At 44.9% G+C, this 15,874-nt stretch overlaps 1 protein-coding gene across 1 annotated transcript in view; it reads left to right on the top strand.

Moving 5' to 3' along the window:
• The first annotated feature begins 1,445 nt into the window (after positions 1 to 1,445).
• The window catches only part of LOC129815734 (dual specificity calcium/calmodulin-dependent 3',5'-cyclic nucleotide phosphodiesterase 1B-like), a 33,226-nt gene continuing 18,797 nt past the window's right edge, over positions 1,446 to 15,874 (top strand). The window contains exons 1-3 of the mRNA XM_055869803.1: positions 1,446 to 1,809; positions 12,773 to 12,886; positions 15,487 to 15,669. Coding sequence (XP_055725778.1) covers positions 1,757 to 1,809; positions 12,773 to 12,886; positions 15,487 to 15,669 — 350 coding nt within the window. The 5' untranslated portion in view covers positions 1,446 to 1,756. The remainder of the gene's footprint in view (positions 1,810 to 12,772; positions 12,887 to 15,486; positions 15,670 to 15,874) is intronic.

Raw genomic sequence — 15,874 nt, forward strand, 5'->3', positions numbered from 1 at the left:
GCCTTTGAATGTAACAACAACAAAAAATGATGGAAATTGAAACCTCTGAATCGACTTAATCCATAAGAGTCTATTGATGCACACGTGCTTCAATCTCAGTAACATCATTTAAAAAATCCCAATCAAAATCCGTATATATCGGCCTTCCACATCTTCAGTGGAAGGTGGCCGAGCTACAGCGGTGTTTGTCAGACCATGAGATGTCCCGAAAATGTCTTCTCACGAAAAATTACCATTTAGCGTTTTGCTCGCCACAAGTGTCATGAAACTCATGTGAAGGTAACCCATACAAATGAATGGAAGTATGGAGATATATATAGATATTAAACCTTCATCTGATAGTTTTGTGCCAACAAAAATAAGGGGTTAAATATGTGTCCCAAAAAGCAAAAATATTTCTGGATCTTTCTTGGTAAAGAACAGACACTTCAAAACCTTATTCCTTCTGATAAATGTTTTGACTATCCTTTTTTGTTTGTCAATTTATGAAAGCAAAAAAAATAAAAATAATAAAAATGAAATAAGAATGCGTCTATGGTCTATAGTAGTGAAGCACAAATTCTATATTTTTTGTATACCTAAAGAGGTCCTACAATTCAAAACCAAATCGCTAAATGATCCATGGTATGACCATCTTAAAACAGTTCTATTTGTTCTCTTAGTAGAACCCACCCCCTTTTATACAATTCTCAGAATGAAATGCAGTCATACGCTCTGAAATGAAGAGGCAAGTCAAAGAGCATGGGAGCATGGGAGTGACCCAGCCACCAAGCAAGACAAGCAACCAGGGAAAGTCACTCTGCTGCATTTCCCCAGTGACGTCGCCAGACAGCTCTCACAGCCTCACAGTTATAAAATGAGGCTTAATGAATTGAAGCTATACATGATGTATGTATGCCCCAGCAGTGCTTCAAGTTAAAAATGAATTGAATGTCATCTCTGATCTTGTACTGTAAATGACTAGAATCTCTTAGATTTTTTTTGCATGAAAGCTATGAAAGAGAAGGAGATGAAGGTGGGTAGAGAAGATGACACTATACCAGATAATACTGTAGCTTCAGCCTCCACATCTGACATGTTGTTGGTTATTGACTCTTGTTATGGTTGTATGTTTTCATTTGACCTGGCCTGTAAGGTTGTTATTTTTCTGGGTAGTCGAAGAGTAGTTAGCCTGCGGAGAATTGTTGTGGGTGACTTTCCGGGACAGTTTTTATTGGTTTATTTTGGTTTGGTCATTCTATCACACAGGCTCTGTAGTGAACAAGACTTTGGTCTGTGCTTTGCCATTGCAGTGGAAAATTCTCATTGGGGTTTAGAGTACACACACACATTGCCTCGAAAGCAACACCCCAACAGTGAGGTTGCCTCGCCCTCTCTCTCTATTTCTATCTATCTCTCCCTCCAGCCCAGCCCTGCTTCCTTTCACAGCATTGACAGAACTGACACACTTTGGCCTGGACGAATCACAGTTCAGCTAGGTCCCCTCAGATGTGGGTGCTGGCTACGCAGGCTGGGGTGTACCAGAAGTCTTTCTCGGGACAGAGAACTTTGGGTGATTCAGTTGAACAGTAGGCTATCTGAGAGAACTTTTTGCTTTCTAGTATTTTCTGGATAGTCTCTCTCTGTTCTCTGTGTCACTGCGCCTGAGCTCTGAGCTTAGGGCTAAGAGAGAAGAGACAGTACCTTTGGGCTGTGCAGGCAGTGTCTAACTGTGGGCTATAAGGGGTTGTAAAGGTTTTGCCTTACTGTGGGCTGGATGGCTGAGTTGGTGAGAGTGAGGAAGAAACATCTCCAGACACCTATCTCCAGGTAAGAGAAGGGGAAGGAAAAGTGAGTAGCAATGAAGTTCTGAACCGTATTAACCTTTCCTGTCTGTGATAAGGTAGGAAGTAAGGGGTTATACTGTACATACTGAGGTTACTGTAACATTCTGAGGTTACTGTAACATACTGAGGTTACTGTGCATACTGATGTTACTGTAACATGCTGAGGTTACTGTACATACTGAGGTTACTGTAACATCCTGAGGTTACTGTACGTACTGAGGTTACTGTGCATACTGATGTTACTGTGCATACTGATGTTACTGTAACATGCTGAGGTTACTGTACATACTGAGGTTACTGTACATACTGAGGTTACTGTACATACTGAGGTTACTGTAACATCCGGAGGTTACTTCAACATCCTGAGGTTACTGTACGTACTGAGGTTACTGTAACATCCTGAGGTTATTGTACATACTGAGGTTACTGTACATACTGAGGTTACTGTACGTACTGAGGTTACTGTACATCCTGAGGTTACTGTACATACTGAGGTTACTGTACATACTGAGGTTACTGTACATCCTGAGGTTACTGTACGTACTGAGGTTACTGTAACATCCGGAGGTTACTGTAACATCCTGAGGTTACTGTACATACTGAGGTTACTGTACATACTGAGGTTACTGTAACATCCTGAGGTTACTGTACATACTGTGGTTACTGTAACATACTGAGGTTACTGTAACATACTGAGGTTACTGTGCATACTGATGTTACTGCACATACTGAGGTTACTGTACATACTGAGGTTACTGTACATACTGAGGTTACTGCACATACTGAGGTTACTGTACATACTGAGGTTACTGTACATACTGAGGTTGCTGTTAAATCCTGAGGTTACTGTACATCCTGAGGTTACTGTACATCCTGAGGTTATTGTACATACTGAGGTTACTGTACATACTGAGGTTACTGTACATACTGAGGTTACTGTAACATCCGGAGGTTACTGTACATACTGTGGTTACTGTAACATCCTGAGGTTACTGTACATCCTGAGGTTACTGTAACATCCTGAGGTTACTGTACATACTGAGGTTACTGTAACATACTGTGGTTACTGTAACATCCTGAGGTTACTGTACATACTGAGGTTACTGTACATCCTGTGGTTACTGTAACATACTGAGGTTACTGCATGTACTGAGGTTACTGTAACATCCTGAGGTTACTGTACGTACTGAGGTTACTGTACATACTGAGGTTACTGTAACATCCTGAGGTTACTGTATATACTGAGGTTACTGTACATCCTGAGGTTACTGTACATCCTGAGGTTACTGTAACATCCTGAGGTTACTGTACATACTGAGGTTACTGTAACATCCTGAGGTTACTGTACATACTGAGGTTACTGTACATCCGGAGGTTACTGTAACATCCTGAGTTTACTGGACATACTGAGGTTACTGTAACATCCTGAGGTTACTGTACGTACTGAGGTTACTGTAACATCCTGAGATTATTGTACATACTGAGGTTACTGTAGATACTGAGGTTACTGTACATACTGAGGTTACTATACATCCTGAGGTTACTGTAACATCCTGTGGTTACTGTATATACTCTACTGTGGTTACTGTAACATCCTGTGGTTACTGTAACATCATGTGGTTACTGTATATACTCTACTGTGGTTACTGTAACATCCTGTGGTTACTGTAACATCATGTGGTTACTGTATATACTCTACTGTGGTTACTGTAACATCATGTGGTTACTGTATATACTCTACTGTGGTTACTGTAACATCCTGTGGTTACTGTACATACTATACTGTGGTTACTGTATACACTCTACTGAGGTTACTGTAACATCCTGTGGTTACTGTACATACTCTACTGTGGTTACTCTACATACTCTACTGAGGTTACTGTACATTCTGAGGTTACTGTACATCCTGTGGTTACTGTACATACTCTACTGTGGTTACTGTAACATCCTGAGGTTACTGTAACATCATGTGGTTACTGTATATACTCTACTGTGGTTACTGTAACATCCTGTGGTTACTGTAACATCATGTGGTTACTGTATATACTCTACTGTGGTTACTGTAACATCCTGTGGTTACTGTACATAATATACTGTGGTTACTGTAACATCCTGAGGTTACTGTAACATCATGTGGTTACTGTATATACTCTACTGAGGTTACTGTAACATCCTGTGGTTACTGTAACATCATGTGGTTACTGTATATACTCTACTGAGGTTACTGTACATACTCTACTGAGGTTACTGTACATACTCTACTGAGGTTACTGTAACATCCTGTGGTTACTGTACATACTATACTGTGGTTACTGTATATACTCTACTGAGGTTACTGTAACATCCTGTGGTTACTGTAACATCCTGTGGTTACTGTAACATCCTGTGGTTACTGTACATACTATACTGTGGTTACTGTATATACTCTACTGAGGTTACTGTAACATCCTCTGGTTACTCTACATACTCTACTGTGGTTACTGTAACATCCTGTGGTTACTCTACATACTATACTGTGGTTACTGTATATACTCTACTGAGGTTACTGTAACATCCTGTGGTTACTGTAACATCCTGTGGTTACTGTAACATCCTGTGGTTACTGTACATACTCTACTGTGGTTACTGTACATACTCTACTGTGGTTACTGTAACATCATGTGGTTACTGTACATACTCTACTGTGGTTACTGTAACATACTCTGGTTACTGTAACATCCTGAGGTTACTGTAACATCCTGTGGTTACTGTAACATCATGTGGTTACTGTATATACTCTACTGAGGTTACTGTAACATCCTGTGGTTACTGTACATACTCTACTGTGGTTACTGTAACATCCTGTGGTTACTGTACATACTCTACTGTGGTTACTGTAACATCCTGTGGTTACTGTAACATCATGTGGTTACTGTATATACTCTACTGTGGTTACTGTAACATCCTGTGGTTACTGTACATACTCTACTGAGGTTACTGGACATACTAAGGTTACTGTAACATCATGTGGTTACTGTATATACTCTACTGTGGTTACTGTAACATCCTGAGGTTACTGTACATACTCTACTGAGGTTACTGGACATACTGAGGTTACTGTACATTCTGAGGTTACTGTAACATCCGGAGGTTACTTCAACATCCTGAGGTTACTGTAACATCATGTGGTTACTGTATATACTCTACTGTGGTTACTGTAACATCCTGAGGTTACTGTAACATCATGTGGTTACTGTATATACTCTACTGTGGTTACTGTAACATCCTGTGGTTACTGTAACATCCTGTGGTTACTGTACATACTATACTGTGGTTACTCTACATACTCTGCTGTGGTTACTGTAACATCCTGTGGTTACTGTAACATCCTGTGGTTACTGTAACATCCTGTGGTTACTGTACATACTCTACTGTGGTTACTGTAACATCATGTGGTTACTGTACATACTCTACTGAGGTTACTGTAACATCCTGTGGTTACTGTAACATCCTGTGGTTACTGTACATACTCTACTGTGGTTACTGTAACATCCTGTGGTTACTGTACATACTCTACTGAGGTTACTGTACATACTGAGATATTACAACTGGTACTGTACATACTCTACTGAGGTTACTGTACATACTGAGATATTACAACTGGTACTGTACATACTCTACTGAGGTTACTGTACATACTGAGATATTACAACTGGTACTGTATCTCATGAAACTGACACAGTACATGAAACACATGTTTTACTTCCTCTTTGATCCACAACAAAGCAGTCACATTATCAAACAGACTATTATAAATTCACCATCAAGCATGAAGCCCTCCCGCTGTGTCGCAGCCTTCCCATGCCTGCTATTTTTATGACTGGACAGCTTTCAGATCCCCCTCGCTGACGTGTGATAAACACACAAGCGTCTCATGTCACTTTCATGGAGTTGGCGCCGTCTTCATTTGTTGGCCAACAGTGCAACTGTGATTAGAAATAAAGTGATTGTGGTCCCACTGTGACTAACCTCTTCATAATGCATTCTAAGTACATGCTGTGCGTAACGCATTATAATGCAGGCTAGATCTTAATAGCTGCTCATAAACATCGGTAACAACATTCATAGAGCATTATGAGCAGGCAGCTCAATGGTTAAGCACGAGAACTTGAACACTCATAAACCCTATTTTATGAGAAATGGATTATCACCATCCCTTAAATCAATTTTCAAATGCCAGTGGTTGTTTTTGAACCCTTGAAGTGCAGTGTAGTCTACTCGGGGGGTATTTTATGTTCTAAGATTGGCATATGAGGTCAGAGCAATAGTATGTGAGTTAGTGTTACTGATTTCCCTGTCAATTTTATTTCCTGTGAATGTATTATTCCTTGGGGGGGCTGTAGTTTTAGCCTGGGCTGTGTTGTGTTTGATCCAGCGCGTTATAGGCTACATGTGTTTTTTTATATTCTTGAATTAGTAACTGTAGACCATAATGGATAGCAGCCTTATAACAGAAATGTAGTGAAACACTTGTGGTGTCAAGAGTCAGTTTGAAGCACCAACTAGTAACGCACCAGAGAAAAAGTTCTGATTTGCATTATATATGGAGAAAAGCACTTACTGTATGTATCGCTAGGATGCACTATCAGCATTCTATGAGCTATCCATCTGGATTCTATCAGCATTCTATGAGCATTCCATCTGGATTTTATCAGCGTTCTATGAGTATTCCATCTGGATTTTATCAGCCTTCTATGAGCATTCCATCTGGATTTTATCAGCATTCTATGAGCAGTCCATCTGGATTCTATCAGCATTCTATGAGCATTCCATCTGGATTCTACCAGCGTTCTATGAGCATTCCATCTGGATTCTATCAGCATTCTATGAGTATTCCATCTGGATTTTATCAGCATTCTATGAGTATTCCATCTGGATTCTACCAGCATTCTATGAGCATTCCATCTGGATTCTACCAGCGTTCTATGAGCATTCTATCTGGATTTTATCAGCCTTCTATGAGCATTACATCTGGATTCTATCAGCATTCGATGAGCATTCCATCTAGATTCTATCAGCATTCTATGAGCATTCCATCTGGATTTTATCAGCGTTCTATGAGTATTCCATCTGGATTTTATCAGCGTTCTATGAGTGATCCATCTAGATTCTATCAGCATTCTATGAGCATTCCATCTGGATTCTATCAGCGTTTTATCAGCACTCAATCAGCCGATTCGACCCTTTGAATTGATATACACTAAATATACAAAAGTATGTGGACACCCATTCAAATGACTGGATTCGGCTACTTCAGCCACACCCGTTGTTGATAGGTGTATAAAATTGAGCACACAGCCATGCACAAACGTTGGCATATTTATTTTTATTTATTTATTTTACCTTTATTTAACTGCATAAATAAACATTTGCAGCAGAATGGCCTTACTGAAGAGCTCAGTGACTTTCAACGTGGCACCGTCATAGGATGCCACCTTTCCTACAAGCTAGTTCCTCAAATTCCAGCCCTGCTAGAGCTGCCCCGGTCAACTGTAAGTGCTGCTTTAGGAAGTGGTAGGCCACACAAGCTCACAGAACGGAATCATCGACTGCTGAATAGCGTAGTGCGTAAAAATCGTCTGTCCTTGGTTGCAACATTCACCACCGAGTTCCAAACTGCCTCTGGAAGCAATGTCAGCACAATAACTGTTCATCGGGAGCTTCATGAAATGGCTGAACAGGCTGAACAGCCACAAGCCTAAGATCACCATGCGCAAAGCGTTGGCTGAAGTGGTGTAAAGCTTGCTGCCATTGGACTCTGCAGCAGTGGAAGCGTGTTTTCTGAAGTGATGAATCACACTTCACAATCTGGCAGTCCGAAGGACGGGTTTTGTTTATGCCAGGAGAACGCTACCTGCCCCAATGCATAGTGCCAACTGTAAAGATTGGTGGAGGAGGAATAATGGTCTGGGGCTGTTTTTCATGGTTCGGGCTAGGCCCCTTAGTTCCGGTGAAGGGAACGCTTAATACTACAGTATACAATGACATTGTAGATGATTCTGTGCCTTCAACTTTGTGGAAACAGTTTGGGGGAAGGCCCTTTCCTGTTTCAGGATGACAATACCTCCGTGCACAAAGCGAGGTTGTCACGTCCTGACCATAGTTTTTATGTGTTTTGCTTGTTTAGTGTTGGTCAGGACGTGAGCTGGGTGGGAATTCTATGTTGTGTGTCTAGATTGTCTGTTTCTGTGACCAGCCTAATATGGTTCTCAATCAGAGGCAGCTGTCTATCGTTGTCCCTGATTGAGAATCATATATAGGTGGCTTGTTTTGTGTTGGGGATTGTGGGTGGTTGTTTCCTGTCTCTGTGTTTGTGTTCTGCACCAGATAGGACTGTTATCGGTTTGCCTCATTTTGTTATTTTGTTATTTGTGTTAAGTGTTAAGTGTTAAGTGTTCACTGTTTATTAGTGTTATTAAACATGTCGAGCACTGGCTACGCTGCATGTTGGTCCGATCCCTGCTACACTCTCTTTTCTAGTGAAGAGAGGGAAGGCTGCCGTTACAGAACCACCCACCAATCTCGGACCAAGCAGCGTAGCAACGGGCAGCAGCGGCAGCAGCAGCAGCGGGACCAGGAGAAATGGACTTGGGAGGACGTATTGGACGGAAAGGGTTGCTACACATGGGAGGAGATCCTGGCTGGTAAGGATCGCCTTCCATGGGAACAGGTGGACGCAGCTAGGAGAGCGAAAGCAGCTGATAAGGGGAACCGGTGTTATGAGGGAACACGGCTGGCCAGGAAGCCCGAGAAGAAATCCCAAAAATGTCTTAGGGGGGAGGCTAAAGGGTAGTGTGGCGAAGTCAGGTAGGAGACCTCCGTCCACTTCCCATGCTTACCGTGGAGAGCGGGAGTACGGGCAGACACCGTGTTATGCGGAAGAGCGCACGGTGTCTCCTGTACGTGTGCATAGCCCGGTGCGGGTTATTCCACCTCCCCGCACTGGCCGGGCTAGATTGAGCATTGGGCCAAGTGCCATGAAGCCGGCTCTACATATCTGGCCTCTAGTACGTCTCCTCGGGCCGGTGTACATGGCACCAGCCTTACGCATGGTGTCCCCGGTTCGCCAACACAGCCCAGTGCGGGTTATTCCACCTCCCCGCATTGGTCGGGCTACGGGGAGCATTCAACCAGGTAAGGTTGGGCAGGCTCAGTGCTCAAGGGAGCCAGTACGCCTGCACGGTCCGGTATATCCGGCGCCACCTTCCCGCCCCAGCCCAGTACCACCAGTGCCAACACCACGCACCAGGATTCCTGTGCGTCTCCAGAGCCCTGTTCCTCCTCCACGCACAAGCCCTATGGTGCGTGTCTCCAGCCCGGTACCACCAGTTCCGGGACCATGCACCAAGCCTCCTGTGCGTCTCCAGAGCCCTGTTCCTCCTCCCCGCAATAGCCTTGAGGTGCGTGTCTCCAGTCCGGTACCACCAGTTCCGGTACCACGCACCAGGCCTACTGTGCGCCTCAGCAGGTCAGAGTCGGCCATCTGCCCAACGCCGCCTGCACTGCTCGTCTGCCCAACACCGCCTGCACTGCTCGTCTGCTCAACGCCGCCTGCACTGCTTGCTTGCCCAGCGCCGTCTGAGCCATCCGTCTGCCCAGCGCCATCTGAGCCATCCATCTGCCCAGCGCCATCTGCCCAGCACCATCTGAGCCATCCATCTGCCCAGCGCCATCTGAGCCATCCGTCTGCCCAGCGCAATCTGAGCCATCCGTCTGCCCAGCGCCATCTGAGCCATCCGTCTGTCCCGAGCCGTCAGAGCCGCCCGTCTGTCCCGAGCCGTCAGAGCCGTCCGTCAGTCAGGAGCCGCTAGAGCCGTCAGTCAGTCAGGAGCCGCTAGAGCCATCCATCAGTCAGGACCCGCTAGAGCCGTCCGTCAGTCAGGAGCCGCCAGAGCCGCCAGCCAGTCAGGAGCCGCCAGAGCCGCCAGCCAGTCAGGAGCCGCCAGAGCCGCCAGCCAGTCAGGAGCCGCCAGAGCCGCCAGCCTGTCAGGAGCTGCCCTTCAGTCATGAGCTGCCTTCCAGTCATGAGCTGCCTTCCAGTCATGAGCTGCCTTCCAGTCATGAGCTGCCTTCCAGTCATGAGCGGCCTTCCAGTCATGAGCTGCCTTCCAGTCATGAGCTGCCCTCCAGTCATGAGCTGCCCTCCAGTCATGAGCTGCCCTCCAGTCATGAGCTGCCTTCCAGTCATGAGCTGCCCTTCAGTAATGAGCTGCCCTCCAGTCATGAGCTGCCCTCCAGTCATGAGCTGCCCTCCAGTCATGAGCTGCCCTCCAGTCATGAGCTGCCCCTCAGCCCGGAGCTGCCCCACATCCCGGAGCTGCCCCTCAGCCCGGACGTGTCCCTCAGCCCGGAGCTGCCCCTCAGTCCGGACCTGCCCTTCAGTCCGGAGCTGCCCTTCAGTCCGGAGTTGCCCTTCAGTCCTGAGCTAACTCTCTGTCCTGAGGTGCCTCTCTGTCCTGAGCTACCTCTCTGTCCTGAGCTACCTCTCTGTCCTGAGCTGTCTCCTAAATCATGTGGTGGCCTTGGGGAAGATTCCTAGGCCAAGGTCGGGGGCGAGGGTCGCCACTCAAAGGACGCTAAGGAGGTGGACAAAGACAGTGGTGGAGTGGTGTCCTCGTCCACCGCCGGAGCCGCTACCGCGGACTGATGCCCACCCAGACCCTCCCCTTGAGTTTTAGGGGTGCGTTCGGAGTCCGCACCTCAGGAGGGGGGTACTGTCACGTCCTGACCATAGTTCTTATGTGTTTTGCTTGTTTAGTGTTGGTCAGGACTTGAGCTGGTTGGGAATTCTATGTTGTGTGTCTAGTTTGTCTGTTTCTGTGTCCAGCCTAATATGGTTCTCAATCAGAGGCAGCTGTCTATCGTTGTCCCTGATTGAGAATCATATATAGGTGGCTTGTTTTGTGTTGGGGATGGTGGGTGGTTGTTTCCTGTCTCTGTGTTTGTGTTCTGCACCAGATAGGACTGTTATCGGTTTGCCACATTTTGTTATTTTGTTATTCGTTAAGTGTTAAGTGATCACTGTTTATTAGTGTTATTAAACATGTTGAGCACTGGCTACGCTGCGTGTTGGTCCGATCCCTGCTACACTCTCTTTTCTAGTGAAGAGAGGGAAGGCTGCCGTTACAGAGGTCCAAACAGAAATGGTTTGTTGAGATCGGTGATGAAAAACTTGACTGGCCTGCACAGAGCCCTGACCTCAACCAATGTTCCTTCTAATTCTAATTGACCAGCCAATGCATTGTTGTTCTGGACATTTATTTAAATTATATTTGAACATTTGAGGTAGGCTATATGATCACAGGCTATAATAGATCCGTTGTTGTATTGCTTTTGAGGCACAGCCGTACAATTAAATCATTTCTTTTTCTTTTTTTTACTGGGCTGAAGATATATGCATCTTATGGTCAGTCGGACGGAGAGAGCATGCCTCCACTCTCCCTTTCCTCCACTGACACTGACCAAAAAAGGACACAGTATTCAAGCTGATGGCTAAACTCTAAACATCTTTGTAATCTCTCAGTATTGATTTTTCAGTAACATTATTTTATGCCTGCTATGTTACTGAGACATCCGATTGGCCTGCAGCAGGCCTATAGTGCACTTGATTTACTCTCTGTGCCCGCCGGGAAGGCAGAGTTTGTACCTTCAGACACTTTAAATGATTAAAAATGGCAACAATTGGCCTACCCTGGGCAGCTGAATCAGGTGCACCTACTGCCAACAGCCCAAGACGAATACAAATAATAGGAACACAAGACTTTATAGTTGGGTTTTTACAGAAATGTTTGGTGATCGACTAGGAATGCCTTGGAGATCGACCAGTCGATCGTGATCGACCGGTTGGTGACTACTCCTCTAGAAAGTTGAGTGAAGTTCAAGCTCGTGTTTCTCTCCGTGGGCTGATATTTGACCTCCACCCCATCGAACACCTTCGGGATGAATTGGAACACCAGCTGCCAGTTCTAATTGCCCAACATCAGTACCCGACCTCACTAATGCTTTTGTGGCTGAGTGGAAGTAAGTCCCCGCAGCAATGTTCCAACATCTAGTGGAAAGCCTTCCCAGAAGAGTGGAGGCTGTTATAGCAGTAAAGGGGGACCAACATATTAATGCCCATGATTTTGTAATGAGATATTCGATGTGCAGGTGCCCACATACTTTTGGTCATGTACTGTATCTAATTCTGTTTGCATTTTAAGACAATGCGGCGGCCGTATAACCAAATGATGGAACGTTTGGGCAGTTTCCCTATTTAATGGAAAATGTGGGGCTAATGATGCCTTCTTGCCACTGGTTCTCTGGTCCGCTCCACACATCACGGAATAGTATTACAACTATTCCAAATGATTGATATTTATTAATTTTCTCTCTGTCCCTCTCTCTCCCTCCATCTCTCACTTTCTCTCTTGCTCTTTCTCTCTCTCTCTCACTCTTCTCCCCCTCTCTCTCTTTCCCTCTCTCCCAGTTTCCCAGACCTTTCATCCTATTGTCAAAGCATTGCCAGTTCATAACATTGAACCATAACATACAAACACAAGGCTTTTCGGGGGGAAATTGCTTAGTAATTGCTCCCATCACATACCTGACTGTGTTTTGAAAACACTGCTGTCTTACTGATTATCTTGTTGTTGATGATAGTTTTGTGCTATGACAGGAACCAAGGTTATTCATCAACAAAATGACGTCCTCCACTCCTACTTTAAATGAAACACAACTTTAAAGGCTTTAAAGCTCTGATGAAGGCCGTGAGGCTGATACTAAGCAAGTGCAGCGTGCAGGATTTTCTTTCCTCTAAAAGTTCATTAGTAACACCATCATAAATCCTTTATATTGCCTATATCATGTATAAAGTGCTTATGCAGACATTTCTAAGCTGTTTGTTCAAAGTGGTACTCTCTTTCCAGGCTGAGGTGTATGGTCAAGCAACTGGAAGAGAAAGACGTGGACTTTGAAGATCTGAAGAAGAACTTGGACTACACAGCATCATTACTGGAGGCTGTTTACATTGATGGGACCAGGTACAGTGTGGCCTTTAGTGTGATTATATTGTATGATACTGTAAGGCCCTACTGCCTGCTTAAGGCCTGAAACGCACACACACACCAACTATATCAGCATATCCTTGTTTCCACTCTGAACACAATGCTCCACATTATGTGTTGTCTATATTTAATATTTGAGCCATAAGGTGTTCCAAGGCAACCCTGTCTACTTGTCTATGTTTAGTATTTCCCTAAGCAACCCTGTCTCCTTAAATATGAACGCAAAGCACCTTGATGAAGGCTGTGATGAAGGCTGTGATGAAGGCTGTAATGCAGGATATAAAGAAGGCTGTGATGAAAGATATAAAGAAGGATATAAAGAATGCTGTAATGAAGGATATGAAGAAGGATATAAAGAAGGATGTGATGAAGACTGTGATGAAGGCTGTAATGAAGGATATAAAGAAGGATGTGATGAAGACTGTGATGAAGACTGTAATGAAGGATATAAAGAAGGATGTGATGAAGGATATAAAGAAGGATATAAAGAATGCTGTAATGAAGGCTGTAATGAAGGATATAAAGAATGCTGTAATGAAAGATATAAAGAAGGATGTGATGAAGACTGTGATGAAGGCTGTAATGAAGGATATAAAGAAGGATGTGATGAAGACTGTGATGAAGGCTGTAATGAAGGATATAAAGAAGGATGTGATGAAGACTATGATGAAGGCTGTAATGAAGGATATAAAGAAGGATGTGATGAAGACTGTGATGAAGGCTGTAATGAAGGATATAAAGATGGCTGTAATGAAGGATATAAAGAAGGCTGTGATGAAGACTGTGATGAAGGCTGTAATGAAGGATATAAAGAAGGATGTGATGAAATATATAAAGAAGGATGTGATGAAGACTGTGATGAAGGCTGTAATGAAGGCTGTCATGAAGGATATAAAGATGGCTGTAATGAAGGATATAAAGAAGGATGTGATGAAGACTGTGATGGCTGTAATGAAGGCTGTGATGAAGGCTGTAATGAAGGATATAAAGATGGCTGTAATGAAGGATATAAAGAAGGATGTGATGAAGACGGTGGTGAAGGCTGTGATGAAGGCTGTAATGAAGAATATAAAGAAGGCTGTAATGAAGGATATAAAGAAAGATGTGATGAAGACTGTGATGAAGGCTGTGATGAAAGGTATAAAGAAGGCTGTGATGAAGGCTGTGATGAAGGGTATAAAGAAGGCTGTGATGAAGGCTATGATGAAGGGTATGAAGAAGGCTGTGATGAAGGGTATAAAGAAGGCTGTGATGAAAGATGTGATGAAGATTGTAATGTTTCCATTTACTTAAATGTATCATTCAACAGAGTGTGATTGCTGTACCGCTTAGAAATAAGGGAAAAATAATAATAATGTGTCCCTGTCCCTGTCTCTCCTCTCTAAGGCAGGTCTGATTTGCAATCTCTCCTCTCTCAGCCAGGTCTGATTTGCTCTCTCTCTCCTCTCAGGCAGGTCTGATTTGCTCTCTCTCTCCTCTCAGGCAGGTCTGATTTGCTCTCTCTCTCTCCTCTCTCAGGCAGGTCTGATTTGTCCTCTCCTCTCTCAGGCAGGTCTGATTTGCTCTCTCTCTCCTCTCTCAGGCAGATCTGATTTGCTCTGTCTCTCCTCTCTCAGGCAGGTCTGATTGGCTCTCTCTCTCCTCTCTCCGGCAGGTCTGATTTGCTCTCTCTCTTCCTCCTTCAGGCAGGTCTGATTTGCTCTCTCTCTCCTCTCTCAGGCAGGTCTGATTGGCTCTCTCTCTCGCTCTCTCCGGCAGGTCTGATTTGCTCTCTCTCTCCCCTCTCAGGCAGGTCTGATTTGCTCTCTCTCTGCCCTTTCAGACATGGTCTGATTTGTTCTCTCTCTGCCCTTTCAGACATGGTCTGATTTGCTCTCTCTCTCCTCTCTCAGGCAGGTCTGATTTGCTCTCTCTCTCCTCTCTCAGGCAGGTCTGATTTGCTCTCTCTCTCCTCTCTCGAGCAGGTCAGATTTTTTTCTCTCGCTCCTCTCTCAGGCAGGTCTGATTTGCTCTCTCTCTCTCCTCTCTCAGGCAGGTCTGATTTGTCCTCTCCTCTCTCAGGCAGGTCTGATTTGCTCTCTCTCTCCTCTCTCAGGCAGGTCTGATTTGCTCTGTCTCTCCTCTCTCAGGCAGGTCTGATTGGCTCTCTCTCTCCTCTCTCCGGCAGGTCTGATTTGCTCTCTCTCTTCCCCCTTCAGGCAGGTCTGATTTGCTCTCTCTCCTCTCTCAGGCAGGTCTGATTGGCTCTCTCTCTCGCTCTCTCTGGCAGGTCTGATTTGCTCTCTCTCTCCCCTCTCAGGCAGGTCTGATTTGCTCTCTCTCTGCCCTTTCAGACATGGTCTGATTTGTTCTCTCTCTGCCCTTTCAGACATGGTCTGATTTGCTCTCTCTCTCCTCTCTCAGGCAGGTCTGATTTGCTCTCTCTCTCCTCTCTCAGGCAGGTCTGATTTGCTCTCTCTCTCCTCTCTCGAGCAGGTCTGATTTTTTTCTCTCGCTCCTCTCTCAGGCAGGTCTGATTTGTCCTCTCTCTCTCTCTCCTCTATCAGGCAGGTGATATGCTCTCTCTGTCCTTTCAGACAGGGTTTGGACGCAGAGGACGACCTCCAGAAGCTGCACTCTGATGGCGTGCCCACGGAGGTCACTGATTGGCTGGCTTCAACCTTCACTCAGAGGGCCCGCCGCCCCGCCCGCCGCTCTGACGACAAACCAAAGTTCCGCAGCATCGTCCACGCAGTGCAGGCTGGGATCTTTGTCGAGAGGTAGATGGAAAATGTTATTATCTTCAATGAGGACATGAATTTGTAATATAAAGTAAAGGAGGCTCGCTCTGGTCCTCCTCATTAATTTGTAATATAAAGTAAAGGAGGCTCGCTCTGGTCCTCCTCAATTTGTAATATACATGTAAAGGAAGCTCGCTCTGGTCCTCCTCATTAATTTGTAATATAAAGTAAAGGAGGCTCGCTC

Source organism: Salvelinus fontinalis, chromosome 18 (assembly GCF_029448725.1).
Source record: "Salvelinus fontinalis isolate EN_2023a chromosome 18, ASM2944872v1, whole genome shotgun sequence".
Taxonomy (NCBI): Eukaryota; Metazoa; Chordata; class Actinopteri; order Salmoniformes; family Salmonidae; genus Salvelinus; species Salvelinus fontinalis.